Raw genomic sequence first — 14,874 nt, forward strand, 5'->3', positions numbered from 1 at the left:
ACCGAGGTGGTGGGGTGCATGTATGTTCCTCACGAAGAGGACGTCCACAATCGCCACAAAGGGGCTCAGCCTCACACCGTGATGACATGTGCCCAAAGCGCAAACACCTAAAACAGCGCATAGGAGGCGGGACGTAAGGTCGCACGTTGCACCGGTAGCACATCACCTTTACCTTCTCCGGGAAAACGTCCCCCTCGAAGGCGAGGATAAAGGCCCCGGTGTCGATGCGACGGTCTTTGGGGCCGCGCTGGACTCGCCGGACGAAATACACGCCACGGCGCTCCAGGTTGGCCCTGAGCTCCTCATCAGATTGTAGCAGGAGGTCACGATGAAAAATAACCCCCTGCGTCCTATTTAGTGCCAGATGTGGGACAATGGATACTGGGATGTCCCCTAGGCGGTCGCACGCCTGGAGCGCCGCCGACTGTGTGGCGGAGGTGGTCTTGATAAGAACGGACCCGGATCGCATCTTGCTGAGAGCCTCGATTTCCCCGAAGACGTCCTCAATGTGCTGAACAAAGAACATGGGCTTGGAGGTGGCGAACGTCCCCCCATCGGTTCGAGAACAGACCAAATAGCGGGGGAAGTACTTTGCCCCAAGCCGGCGGGCCTGTCCCTCCTCCCATGGAGTGGCCAAGGGGGAAAGGGCAGGAGAACCAGAACTAGAAATGGTACCTTTTCTTTTGAAAGACTTGGCCGCAGAGCGACCTGATACGTGTTGATGTTTCATCTGCGAAACGTCCGCCCCGATACCACCCACTCCGACCAGGGCCTCTCCCCATGGGCGCCACCCAGCCGCAGCAAGGGCCACCTGGCAGGATGACCATTGCCGGGAGTCCTGATGCCCCAAGGAGACGGGCATCTACTCCTTGGCCGACGTGGGGAGGGTGCAGCTCAGGTATCGGCAGTACGATCCCTGTGTTGTCAGGGGGCTACAACTTAGAGGGTACATGACGACCCCACCACAACGGGCTGGCTACCGTGCTGGATTTCTGGTTCCATGGAAAGTCCATCATGATCGCTGGTGCAGATGGAGATGCATTATGGGCGTAACTTGGACAACCCATCAGGCGTTTAGGCCCAATTTGAGGAATAGTGGGTATGGTTACAACGCCGGTGCAAGGCTGAGTGCCAAGGTCTTAGTGCACTTAGGACCAGTGGTACACCATGTAAGGTGTCCTTCCCCAAAAGGCTCGTACTTCTGTAGACTTTTGAAAAATGGAGGTCAAACCCCAAGGGGGACCATAACATGGAAGGCCGAATCGGTTGAAACTCCTTTTAGTCGCCTCTTACGACAGGCAGGAATACCTCGGGCCTATTCTTACCCCGGACCCGCAGGGGGAAGAGACGACGCTTCATCCAGTCCCAAACATGCTCAATGGGGGACAGATCCGGAGATCTTGCTGGCCAGGGTAGTTGACTTACACCTTCTAGAGCACGTTGGGTGGCACGGGATACATGCGGACGTGCATTGTCCTGTTGGAACAGCAAGTTCCCTTGCCGTTCTAGGAATGGTAGAACGATGGGTTCGATGACGGTTTGGATGTACCGTGCACTATTCAGTGTGCCCTCGACGATCACCAGTGGTGTACGGCTAGCTTAGGAGATCGCTCCCCACACCATGATGCTGGGTGTTGGCCCTGTGTGCCTCGGTCGTATGCAGTCCTGATTGTGGCGCCCACCTGCACGGCGCCAAACACGCATACGACCATCATTGGCACCAAGGCAGAAGCGACTCTCATCGCTGAAGACGACACGTCTCCATTCGTCCCTCCATTCACGCCTGTCGCGACACCACTGGAGGCGGGCTGCACGATGTTGGGGCGTGAGCGGAAGACGGCCTAACGGTGTGCGGGACCGTAGCCCAGCTTCATGGAGACGGTTGCGAATGGCCCTCGCCGATACCCCAGGAGCAACAGTGTCCCTAATTTGCTGGGGAGTGGCGGTGCGGTCCCCTACGGCACTGCGTAGGATCCTACGGTCTTGGCGTGCATCCGTGCGTCGCTGCGGTCCGGTCCCAGGTCGACGGGCACGTGCACCTTCCGCCGACCACTGGCGTCAACATCGATGTACTGTGGAGACCTCACGCCCCACGTGTTGAGCAATTCGGCGGTACGTCCACCCGGCCTCCCGCATGCCCACTATACGCCCTCGCTCAAAGTCCGTCAACTGCACATACGGTTCACGTCCACGCTGTCGCGGCATGCTACCAGTGTTAAAGACTGCGATGGAGCTCCGTATGCCACGGCAAACTGGCTGACACTGACGGCGGCGGTGCACAAATGCTGTGCAGCTAGCGCCATTCGACGGCCAACACCGCGGTTCCTGGTGTGTCCGTTGTGCCGTGCGTGTGATCATTGCTTGTACAGCCCTCTCGCAGTGTCCGGAGCAAGTATGGTGGGTCTGACACGCCGGTGTCAATGTGTTCTTTTTTCCATTTCCAGGAGTGTATTTACTCACAACCTATACAAAGCAGTCACATGTTTGCACCTGTTGCTGTCCTTCAAAGTAGTCACCACCATTGTGTAGGATCCGTTGCCAGGGATGTGGAAGGCGCAGTATACCGTCAGCAGAGCCTGTTCTGTTGATGGTGCGAATGGAGCGGTCTAACGTTATGGCGATTCTCGTGTACGACTGTGATGGTGTTGTCCTAACGCATTACGCTCCTCCGCTGCAGACGGTCAATGCACACTATTAATGTTCGTTTTTGGAGCATCACCTGCGGCCAGCTATGCGAAAGAAGCGGCGACACTTTCTGCGCAACTCACCCATCATTTTGCACGACAACGCGCGGGCGCCTACAGCTGCTCTATTCGGTCTCTCCAGCTCATTGGCAACGGATTCTACACAACACTGGTGACTACTTTGAAGGACAGTTAACAGGTGCAAACATGTAAATCTTTTGTATCGGTTGTGAATACACAGTTGCCACTATTTAAGTTCCCAGCCTCGTACATTCTTCTGTGACAGTCCCCAGTAGTTTAGTTGTACGTCATGGCTGCGGTGGAGCTATTCCTCGAACACAAAAACAGGGCAGCAGGTGGTACTTACCTATGTCGACCGTGTCGTCTGTGAAGGGGTCAACTCTTCCCGGGAGGGGGCCAGCTCTTCTGGACTCATACTGGAGAGTGGCTTCCAGCCCAGTGTAGCGCTCCAGGTACGTCATGATCAGCTCGTACATTTCCACCGGGTGGCTGGGGCACATGTAAGTCACAAGCCGAAGCTTCTGCTTCTTCTGGTTGCTCATGTTGATCGCTGAAACACGAATTTCCCCATGAGCTGCTCCATAATAAATTACAACAGCGATCAAACATCACATAATTTACATTTCAACTTATGTCAGAAGAAAACCCCAACAGGCTTGCCGCAGTGGTACTACCGCTTCCCGTCAGATCACAGACGTTACGCGCTTCGGGTTTGGGTAGCACTTGGACGGGTGACCATATGGGTCCGCCGACCGTTGTTGGCAAGCGGAATGCACTCAGCCCTTGTGAGGCCAATAAGCTACCTGATTGAGAAGTAGCAACTCCGGTCACTAAAACTGACAACGGCTGGGAGAGCTGTGTGCTGATATCGTGCCTCTCCATATCCGCATACAGTGACGAACATATATTTGAGGATGACACGGCGGTCGGTCGGTACCGTTGGGCCTTCCGACGCCTTTTCGGACAAGAATTTAGAAGAAAATGATGAGTTGTAAGTTTGGCCTCTCAGTACATATATTAAAAAGGATTGTCAGCTGCTTATCTGCTGGAATAGAATAGTATCACAGTGTGACAGTACACAAACATCGCAGCATCAATATATTACAACGCAAATCAGCTTACCAGCAGGGAACAAATGTTGATTTTTACCTCGTTTAATTTTGATTTCTAAGAAGTGGCACCATACCCAGAACGATTTGACGCAATTAAAATAATTTCTCACATTTAATTCTTTATATACAGGGTCTTTAAATCGAAGAATCGATCCCTGCACGATAGTGAATAGTAGCAATATGTTCCAAAATGCTGCAGGCGAGAACGCAGTTTTTCAGAGGGTCATATCTCGGGTTCTATTGATCACAGAGGTAAGGGATCAAATGTTTTAGATAGTCCTTGGACTAGCGACCATTTGTATACCTATCGGAAGGAAAGTAATATCGTAGCTATCCTCCAGTATAGAGTCATAATTTAAACATTACACATTCTCTCCAGCCCAGGCAAACTGAGGAAATCGTTTGGTTCTTTTACATTACGGCCGACCGTTGTGGCCGTGCGGTTCTAGGCACTTCAGTCTGGAACCGCGTGACCGCTACGGTCGCAGGTTCGAATCCTGCCTCGGGCATGGATGTGTGTGATGTCCTTAGGTTAGTTAGGTTTAAGTAGTTCTAAGTTCTAGGGGACTGATGACCACAGATGTTAAGTCCCATAGTGCTCAGAGCCATTTGAACCATTTTTTTTTACATTACGTGCCCTCTGTGGTAGACTTTAGACAGCTTATGAAAGCGCCATTTGTTCGCGGTGGTTCCTGAGAAAACCCCGAAAAACCATGAGTTTTTGGGTACTTAAAGTTCCAAATGTGAATATGACCTCTTCTACAATATGTATTCATGCCAAATCGTTGAAATTTTTACCGTGTGTTATCGCAGAAGTTCGAAACATAAATAACCATAGGAAATGGCTCAAATTGTAACTGTACGTTGCTTAGACCTTTATCTAGAAGCACAGTCTTTCTGTTTTCTAAAATCTTTATCCGATATTGAGGTACATCCGAAAAACAATGATTTTTGGGTACCAAAATTACTAGTTGTGGGGATGGCAACTTCTCTATAATTTCTATTCATGACAAATAGTAAAAGTTTTTCCATATGTTTTGAATATTATGTTCTCAGGCATTGTCGAAACGATTTTGGATATCATTATCTGTCACGGAGTTCCACAAGTTCAAAGTCATCGCTCTTACCCGCGTAAAATATGCGCGTAATACCCGATCTGATGCATAGTTTCAACTGACGTGAAAGCGCTGCAAGGGTTCTGGGATCATCGCAAGGTTGGTTGGTTGCTCTCAAAGAGGGAGGCAAGTGACCAAACTGAATCGCAAGGATTCTGAGGCCACAAAACTATGTTTCTAGTCGCCATTTTTTCAGCAATAAAACTTTATGACACTCTGTCTCTGTACAATGGGCATTTCATGCCTATACAGTCTGTCTTGACTTGGAGATTATTCGACAGAGCCATCTAGCGGGGTAAAGACCTTACAAAAATTGTTTTGTCACAAGCAATTCTTTGTAGGTGTAAATCAAACACCGCATTTTTAGTATACAGTAGATGTCGCCTAAAAATGTGCATTTTTGTGTAAAGTAACTTGCGTTGGATTGGAGACGAGGTTGTGTTCACGTTATGTAGTACTTATTTGTTGTATACACGAGGGGCGCTCAATAAGTAATGCAACACATATCTTTGCTCGGCCAATTTTGCTTGAAAAAAAAAAGCGGAATTTGTCGTGGGACATCGTGGAGTATTCTCGCTTCAGCCTCTATATATCCTCATGAAGCTCTGATAGGTGGCGGCGCTACACGTAACCTTCAAAATGGAGTGTTTAACGGAGGTGCGTTCCAAGCAGAGACGTTTAACTGAGTTTCTTTTGTCGGAAAACCAGAGTACAGCACATATTCATAGACCCTGCAGAGTGCGTTCGTGCCCCTGACATTGAACAAAAGCACGGCAAGTCGCTGGGCGAGGCGTCACATCATTGCAACAAAGTCGCGCGGGCCGGCCGGCCGCACACGGTTGTGACTCCTGCAGTGTTGGAACGTGCGAACATTATCATTTGAAGTAATCGACGGATCACAATCAAACAGCTCTCTGCTCAGCTGGACGTTTCTGTTGCTAGTGCTGACACACTCATCCACCAGTTGGGGTACTCAAAGGTGTGTGCCCGCTGCGCACTAAAGAGAAACGAAGGACCATCTACGCCGAAATGCTTGCGCGTTACGAGGCTGATCGCAAAAATTTACTGTCGAAATTCGTCACAGGCTACGAAACATGGGTCCGTCACTTCGAACCGGCAACAAAACGGCAATCAGTGAAGTGGCGCCACACTAGCTCCCTTCCGAGGAAAAAGTTCAAAGTCGCACTCTGAGCCTTTAAAGTCATGGCGATGGTCTTCTGGGATTCAGAAAGGATTATTCTGTTTGATGTATTCCCTCACGGTGCAGTAATCGACAATGAAGTGAATTGTTCAACCCTCAGACAGCTGAAGAAACGACTTCTGCGTGTTCGTCCCCTTAGAAATGCAAATGAACTTCCTTCCCCATGACGATGCAAGGCCTCACACAAGTCTGCGCACACGAGAGGAGCTCACAAAACGTAACTGAACTGTTCTTCCTCATCCACTGTACAATCCGGATCTCGCGCCTTCCGACTTCCATCTATTTTACCCAATGAAGGACGCATTCCGTGGGAATGCAATACGTGAATGGCGGGGAGGTTATTGATGCAACAAGACGTTGACTCCGGCGTCGACGAGTAGAACGGTACCATGTGGGCATACAGGCCCGCCCAGTATGTTGAGAAATACAGTTTTGTAGCCAAAAGAGTGGGGAATAATATACTGTACTGGAATCCTGAATAAAATCAACCTGCTTTCAAAAATAAACGTGTTGCGTTACTTATTGAACGGCTCTCCTATGTTCCAAAATGTGTAAATGCGTTGAAGTGTATAAATAAACAGTTAAAACTTTACTGGCCTACAGAATTCGTTTTATACACTACTGGCCATTAAAATCGCTACACCACGAAGATGACGTGCTACAGACGCGAAATTTAACCGACACTAAGAAGATGCTATGATATGCAAATGATTAGCTTTTCAGAGCATTCAGTCAAGGTTGGCGCCGGTGGCGACACCTACAACGTGCTGACATGAGGAAAGTTTCCAACCGATTTCTCATACACAAACATCAGTTGACCGGCGTTGCCTGGTGAAACGTTGCTGTGATGCCTCGTGTAAGGAGGAGAAATGCGTACCATCACGTTTCCGACTTTGATCAAGGTCGGATTGTAGCCTATCGCGATTGCGGTTTATCATATCGCGACATTGCTGGTCGCGTTGGTCGAGATCCAATTACTGTTAGCAGAATATGGAATCGGTGGGTTCAGGAGGGTAATACGGAACGCCGTGCTGGATCCCAACGGCCTCGTATCACTAGCAGTCGAGATGACAGGCATCTTATCCGCATGGCTGTAACGGATCTTGCAGCCACGTCTCGATCCCTGAGTCAACATATGGGGACGTTTGCAAGAAAACAACCATCTGCGCGAACAGTTCGACGACGTTTGCAGCAGCATGGACTATCAGCTCGGAGACCGTGGCTGCGGTTACCCTTGACGCTGCGATGGTGTACTCAACGACGAACCTGGGTGCACAAATGGCAAAAAGTCATTTTTTCGGTTGTTTACAGTATCATGATGGTAGCATCCGTGTTTGGCGACATCGCGGTGAACGCACATTGGAAGCGTGTATTCGTAATCGCCATACTGGCGTATCACCCGGCGTGATGGTATGGGGTGCCATTGGTTACACGTCTCGGTCACCTCTTGTTTGCATTGATGGCACTTTGAACGTGGACGTTACATTTCACATGTGTTACGACCCGTGGCTCTAACCTTCATTCGATCTCTGCGAAATCCTACATTTCAGCAGGATAATGCACGACCGCATGTTGCAGGTCCTGTACGGTCCTTTCCGGATACAGAAATTGTTCGACTGCTGCCCTGGCCAGCATATTCTCCACATCTCTCACCAACTGAAAACGTCTGGTCAATGGTGACCGAGCAACTGGCTCGTCACAATACGACAGTCACTACTCTTGATGAACTGTGGTATCGTGTTGAAGCTGCATGGGCAGCTGTGCCTGAACACGCCATCCAAGCTGTTTGACTCAATGCCCAGGCGTATCGAGGCCGTTATTACGGCCAGAGGTGGTTGTTCTGGGTACTGATTTCTCAGGTCTATGCACCCAAATTGCGTGAAAATGTAATCACATGTCAGTTCTAGTATAATATATTTGTCCAATGAATACCCGTTTATCATCTGCATTTGTTGCTGGTGTAGCAACTTTAATGGCCAGTAGTGTAGTGTATAAGCAGCACGCCCTACTGTAACAGGGAAAAGAAGGGAACCAGCTGAAAAATGGTCCTGTTGGAGCCCAAATAATGCGATTATGTTACTCTTCAAGACTCTGACAGAAAAATGGGTAACCAGCTGTCTCTTTCCTCATTCTGCCTTTTGTGATGAAAGAGAATAGTAGAGACACAGTGACAGTGGAAGAGAGAAGAGAGAGTGCCAATGGCAGAGAAAGACTATGGGAGAGAGAATGTAGCAGTGAAAGATAAAGAGAGAGATTGATGAAGGCATTAGCAGTGCGAGCCATAGAGAGTGGAGATATTGATGGTCAGTGAGAGATAGTGGAAATAAAAGAGAAGGGGATAGATGGTTGGAGATAGCATTGAGAGCAAAAGAGAGAGCAGTGGAAATGAAAAAGAGAGATAAGTGGAGACCATACACAGATTTGAACGGTGGGAACGGGTCTTGACCCACCCAGACAGACAGACGACCTTTAACAAGAAAAAAAATTTGACCACTTTCCCCCATCCCCTTCAACCACGCACTAAAATTGCCCAGTGTTGTGGTCAAAAATCCGGACAATCAATTCCCAAGGACATGTGTGGAGAGGAGACGTTGGTGGATGAAGAGAAAGACAGCAAAATAAAAGTAAGAAAGAAAGAAACAGTGGTAGTGGAAGAGAAAATAGTACGGAACATAGATTATGCCAGTGGGACAGAGAGACAGTGAAAGAGACAGAGAAGAAGATGTGGTAAGGAAGAGCCAGCGAAAGGAATGAAGACAGTGTTAGTAGGAGAGACAGACAGGAGAAAGTGCCAGTGGGAGAAAAAGGAGAGGGAGAGCAACATATATAAACAATGCAGTGAGAGGGAGATGCTGAGTATGAAGGCTTCTCTACACAGAGAGACTGGGCAAAGGATTTAGAATGTTTTGTGTTAAAAAAGCGCATATATGTTCACATGCCAGTGTTTTTGGTGAGGAAGGCGACACGATAATTGAGGCAGTGGATTCCCCACTGTTATGTCAGACTTTTTTTTTTTTAAGGATAAGAACGTTCTCCTTTCCTATGCTACAACAAGAGCATTTTTCAGCTGGTGTGACTATACTTCAGAAAAAGTAATTTATTGAATAGGCAAACGTAAGTTAAAACTTATTATTTATGAAAGACTGCAGCAGTATTTCAACAGCAATAGAACAAAAATTAAATAAAAAACCCAACCTCCAACCAATGGTTTCTGGAGTTTTTCTTTGTTTGTAAGACAAATCCGAACGTGGAGACTCCTTCCGGTACATACACTTCTGGAAATTGAAATAAGAACACCGTGAATTCATTGTCCCAGGAAGGGGAAACTTTATTGACACATTCCTGGGGTCAGATACATCACATGATCACACTGACAGAACCACAGGAACATAGACACAGGCAACAGAGCATGCACAATGTCGGCACTAGTACAGTGTATATCCACCTTTCGCAGCAATGCAGGCTGCTATTCTCCCATGGAGACGATCGTAGAGATGCTGGATGTAGTCCTGTGGAACGGCTTGCCATGCCATTTCCACCTGGCGCCTCAGTTGGACCAGCGTTCGTGCTGGACGTGCAGACCGCGTGAGACGACGCTTCATCCAGTCCCAAACATGCTCAATGGGGGACAGATCCGGAGATCTTGCTGGCCAGGGTAGTTGACTTACACCTTCTAGAGCACGTTGGGTGGCACGGGATACATGCGGACGTGCATTGTCCTGTTGGAACAGCAAGTTCCCTTGCCGGTCTAGGAATGGTAGAACGATGGGTTCGATGACGGTTTGGATGTACCGTGCACTATTCAGTGTCCCCTCGACGATCACCAGTGGTGTACGGCCAGTGTAGGAGATCGCTCCCCACACCATGATGCCGGGTGTTGGCCCTGTGTGCCTCGGTCGTATGCAGTCCTGATTGTGGCGCTCACCCGCACGGCGCCAAACACGCATACGACCATCATTGGCACCAAGGCAGAAGCGACTCTCATCGCTGAAGACGACACGTCTCCATTCGTCCCTCCATTCACGCCTGTCGCGACACCACTGGAGGCGGGCTGCACGATGTTGGGGCGTGAGCGGAAGACGGCCTAACGGTGTGCGGGACCGTAGCCCAGCTTCATGGAGACGGTTGCGAATGGTCCTCGCCGATACCCCAGGAGCAACAGTGTCCCTAATTTGCTGGGAAGTGGCGGTGCGGTCCCCTACGGCACTGCGTAGGATCCTACGGTCTTGGCGTGCATCCGTGCGTCGCTGCGGTCCGGTCCCAGGTCGACGGGCACGTGCACCTTCCGCCGACCACTGGCGACAACATCGATGTACTGTGGAGACCTCACGCCCCACGTGTTGAGCAATTCGGCGGTACGTCCACCCGGCCTCCCGCATGCCCACTATACGCCCTCGCTCAAAGTCCGTCAACTGCACATACGGTTCACGTCCACGCTGTCGCGGCATGCTACCAGTGTTAAAGACTGCGATGGAGCTCCGTATGCCACGACAAACTGGCTGACACTGACGGCGGCGGTGTACAAATGCTGCGCAGCTAGCGCCATTCGACGGCCAACATCGCGGTTCCTGGTGTGTCCGCTGTGCCGTGCGTGTGATCATTGCTTGTACAGCCCTCTCGCAGTGTCCGGAGCAAGTATGGTGGGTCTGACACACCGGTGTCAATGTGTTCTTTTTTCCATTTCCAGGAGTGTATTTTCCAATTTTGAAACCCTCATCTCAATGCTAGTTCACAAACAAACCAGCATACTCCAACATCTCGTACTGTGCTCACTGGGTAAGGAATGAAAAATCTGATACGGAAAGTTACATATAAATTAATAAATAATATTGGTCTTTCCGAAAGAAAACCCAGTGTCTCACCTCGCTTGGTGGTGGCAACTGGAGGACACGTTGAGGAAATCGGCAGAATCCTTACAATAGTGGACAATCTGTGTAGTGTTTAGTGTATGAGCTTCAGAAGCAGTAAATCCATCACAGCGAGCGTTGTCAAAAAAAAAAAAACAGAGAGAATCATGTGGATGAAATGTCTTGGATGGGCCACATAAAACAATATAAAAATGAAGAAAACACCTCAGTACCGTAATCGGTAGGAATACGAGTCTGCGCAGCGTATCTGTTTAGGCTAGCACATTCAAAACACTCATCCGACGCACTTTTTAGCTTATGACTTAGCTTGAGGTCCTTACCGAGTAAGAAGAACCGATGACGTTGAAATGAGTCTAATAACAACAACATGATTTGTAGTGGGTTTGTTAAGAGATCGCAATGGAATTACAGAAGGGCTCGATAAACTCCAGTGAAGAGCATGCTAGAAAGCGTGATGAGCCTCACTCTAAGCAGTAACGAGAGATTTCACGATCCTGGTTTCGTGCAGGAGTTTACGGTGTTACTCCCTAATCACAAAGACATAAGTCATGCATATCTTGAAGTTTTTCCAACGTAATTAGTATTCCATAAACTGTCGGTATTGTAGCTGGATGGTGTTGACTCCTAGCCTCGATGTTTTTGGATGGCAACCAATCAGGCAATCATCTTCAGGAGAATTTTGTGGCTTTGGTTCAGCATCTCCATCTGCGTTGCGGGTGCTGGACCCAATCCTTCACAGCGGGATCCGACTTGCCACAGGTGCTTTCCGGACCAGCCCTGTGGATAGCATACTTGTGGAGGCAGGTGTCCCTCCACTGCGGTTACGGCGCCAACTTTTACTGGCCGCTTATGCTACGCATGTTTGTAGCTTGCCGGGGCATCCTAATTATCGTATTCTGTCCCCACAGTCGGTCGTCCGTCTCCCAGAACGTCGGCCCCGGTCGGGTTGTTCGATCGCGGTCCGCGTCAGAGAGCTTCTCTCCGGGCTTGGGGTTTTCCCTCTTCAACCTACTTTCCGGGCCCCTCTGCATACACCTCCGTGGTGTGTGCCTCGCCCTTGCCTTCGGCTCGAATTGGCACAGGGCCCGAAGGACTCAGTCCCTCCGGAGGCCTTCCGCCGCCGGTTTCTTTCCATCCTTGCCACGTATCAGGGCTCTGGCGTTGTTTACACTGACGGTTCGATGGCAGCTGGTCGTGTCGGTTATGCTCTCACTCTAGGGGACCATTACGAACAACATTCATTGCCGGCTGGCTGCAGCGTTTTCACTGTTGCGCTGGTCGCCATCTTTCGTGCCCTAGAGTATATCCGCTCCTGCCCAGGTGAGTCCTTCGTTATCTGTAGCGACTCCTTGAGCAGTTAACGAGCTATCGACCAGTGCTTCCGGGCTCTCGTCTGGTGATGCCTGTCCAGGAGTCCCTCCATACTCTTGCCCGTTGCGGCCGCTCTGTGGTCTTTGTGTGGATCCCAGGCCATGTTGGGATACCTGGCAATGAACACGATGACAGCCTGGCCAAACAGGCCACCAGTAAACCATCTCTGTAAATTGGCCTCCCGGAGACTGATTTGCGAGCGATCTTACGCCGCAAAGTTTTCCAACTTTGGGACACTGAATGGCGCAACCTGACCACGCCAAACAAACTCCGTCCTATCAAGGAGACGACGACTGTGTGGCGGTCATCCATGCGGGTCTCTCGCAAGGAGTCTGTTGTCCTCCGCCGGCTGCGCAGTGGGCACACTCGGCTTACGCACGGCCACTTATTGCGCCGTGAGGACCCACCTCTATGTCGCTGCGGATCCGTTTTGACGGTGGTCCACATTTTGGTGGAGTGTCCACTTTTAGCTGTGCCCAGGCAGACGTTTGCGCTGCCTGACACGCTCCCTGCGCTTTTAACAAATGACACTGCCATGGCAGGCTTAGTTTTGCGTTTTATTCGGGCAGTGGTTTTTTATCACGTAGATGAGGACTCTGACCACAATCTATTGGTTATGAACTGTAGAGTAAAACTGAAGAAATTGCAAAAAGGTGGGAATTTAAGGAGATGGGATCCGGATAAACTGACTAAACCAGAGGTTGTACAGAGTTTCAGGGAGAGCATAAGGGAGCAATTGACAGGAATGGGGGAAAGAAATACAGTAGAAGAAGAATGGGTAGCTCTGAGGGATGAAGTAGTGAAGGCAGCAGAGGATCAAGTAGGTAAAAAGACGAGGGCTAGTAGAAATTCTTGGGTAATAGAAGAAATATTGAATTTAATTGATGAAAGGAGGAAACATAAAAATGCAGTAAATGAAGCAGGCAAAAAGGAATACAAACGTCTAAAAAATGACATCGCCAGGAAGTGCAAAATGGCTAAGCAGGGATGGCTAGAGGACAAATGTAAGGATGTAGAGGCTTATCTCACTAGGGGTAAGATAGATACTGCCTACAGGAAAATTAAAGAGACCTTTGGAGAAAAGAGAGCCACTTGTATGAATATCAAAAGCTCAGATGTAAACCAAGTTCTAAGCAAAGAAGGGAAAGCAGAAAGGTGGAAGGAGTATATAGAGGGTCTATACAAGGGCGATGTACTTGAGGACAATATTATGGAAATGGAAGAGGATGTACATGAAGATGAAATGGGAGATACGATACTGCGTGAAGAGTTTGACAGAGCACTGAAAGACCTGAGTCGAAACAAGGCCCCGGGAGTAGACAACATTCCATTAGAACTACTGACGGCCTTGGGAGAGCCAGTCCTGACAAAACTCTACCATCTGGCGAGCAAGATGTACGAGACAGGCGAAATACCCTCAGACGTCAAGAAGAATATAATAATTTCAATCCCAAAGAAAGCAGGTGTTGACAGATGTGAAAATTACCGAACAATCAGTTTAATAAGTCACAGCTGCAAAATATTAACGCGAATTATTTACCGACGAATGGAAAAACTGGTAGAAGCCGACCTCGGGGAAGATCAGTTTGGATTCCGTAGAAATGTTGGAACACGTGAGGCAATACTGACCCTACGACTTATCTTAGAAGAAAGATTAAGGAAAGGCAAACCTACATTTCTAGCATTTGTAGACTTAGAGAAATCTTTTGACAATGTTGACTTGAATATTCTCTTTCAACTTCTAAAGGTGGCAGGGGAAAATACAGGGAGCGAAAGGCTATTTATAATTTGTACAGAAACCAGATGGCAGTTATGAGAGTCGGGGGGCACGAAAGGGAAGCAGTGGTTGAGAAGGGAGTGAGACAGGGTTGTAGCCTCTCCCCGATGTTATTCAATCTGTATATTGAGCATGCAGTAAAGGAATCAAAAGAAAAATTTGGAGTAGGTATTAAAACCCAGGGAGAAGAAATAAAAACTTTGAGGTTCGCCGATGACATTGTAATTCTGTCAGAGACAGCAAAGGACTTGGAAGAGCAGCTGAACGGAATGGACAGTGTCTTGAAAGGAGGATATAAGATGAACATCAACAAAAGCAAAACGAGGATAATGGACTGTAGTCGAATTAAGTCGGGTGATGCTGAGGGAATTAGATTAGGAAATGAACACTTAAAGTAGTAAAGGAGTTTTGCTATTTGGGGAGCAAAATAACTGATGATGGTCGAAGTAGAGAGGATATAAAATGTAGACTGGCAATGGCAAGGAAAGCCTTTCTGAAGAAGAGAAATTTGTTAACATCGAGTATTGATTTAAGTGTCAGGAAGTCGTTTCTGAAAGTATTTGTATGGAGTGTAGCCATGTATGAAAGTGAAACATGGACGATAAATAGTTTGGACAAGAAGAGAATAGAAGCTTTCGAAATGTGGTGCTACAGAAGAATGTTGAAAATTAGGTGGGTAGATCACGTAACTAATGAGGAGGTATTGAATAGGATTGGGGAGAAGA

The 14,874-nt window shown here is 48.6% G+C and overlaps 1 protein-coding gene across 1 annotated transcript in view; it reads right to left on the bottom strand.

The window, feature by feature from the left end:
• LOC124613995 overlaps positions 1–14,874 on the bottom strand; it is a 140,641-nt gene that overhangs the window by 56,789 nt on the left and 68,978 nt on the right. The window contains exon 2 of the mRNA XM_047142796.1: positions 3,052–3,255. Coding sequence (XP_046998752.1) covers positions 3,052–3,247 — 196 coding nt within the window. The 5' untranslated portion in view covers positions 3,248–3,255. The remainder of the gene's footprint in view (positions 1–3,051; positions 3,256–14,874) is intronic.

The sequence above is a fragment of the Schistocerca americana genome, chromosome 1 (assembly GCF_021461395.2).
Source record: "Schistocerca americana isolate TAMUIC-IGC-003095 chromosome 1, iqSchAmer2.1, whole genome shotgun sequence".
Lineage (NCBI taxonomy): Eukaryota > Metazoa > Arthropoda > Insecta > Orthoptera > Acrididae > Schistocerca > Schistocerca americana.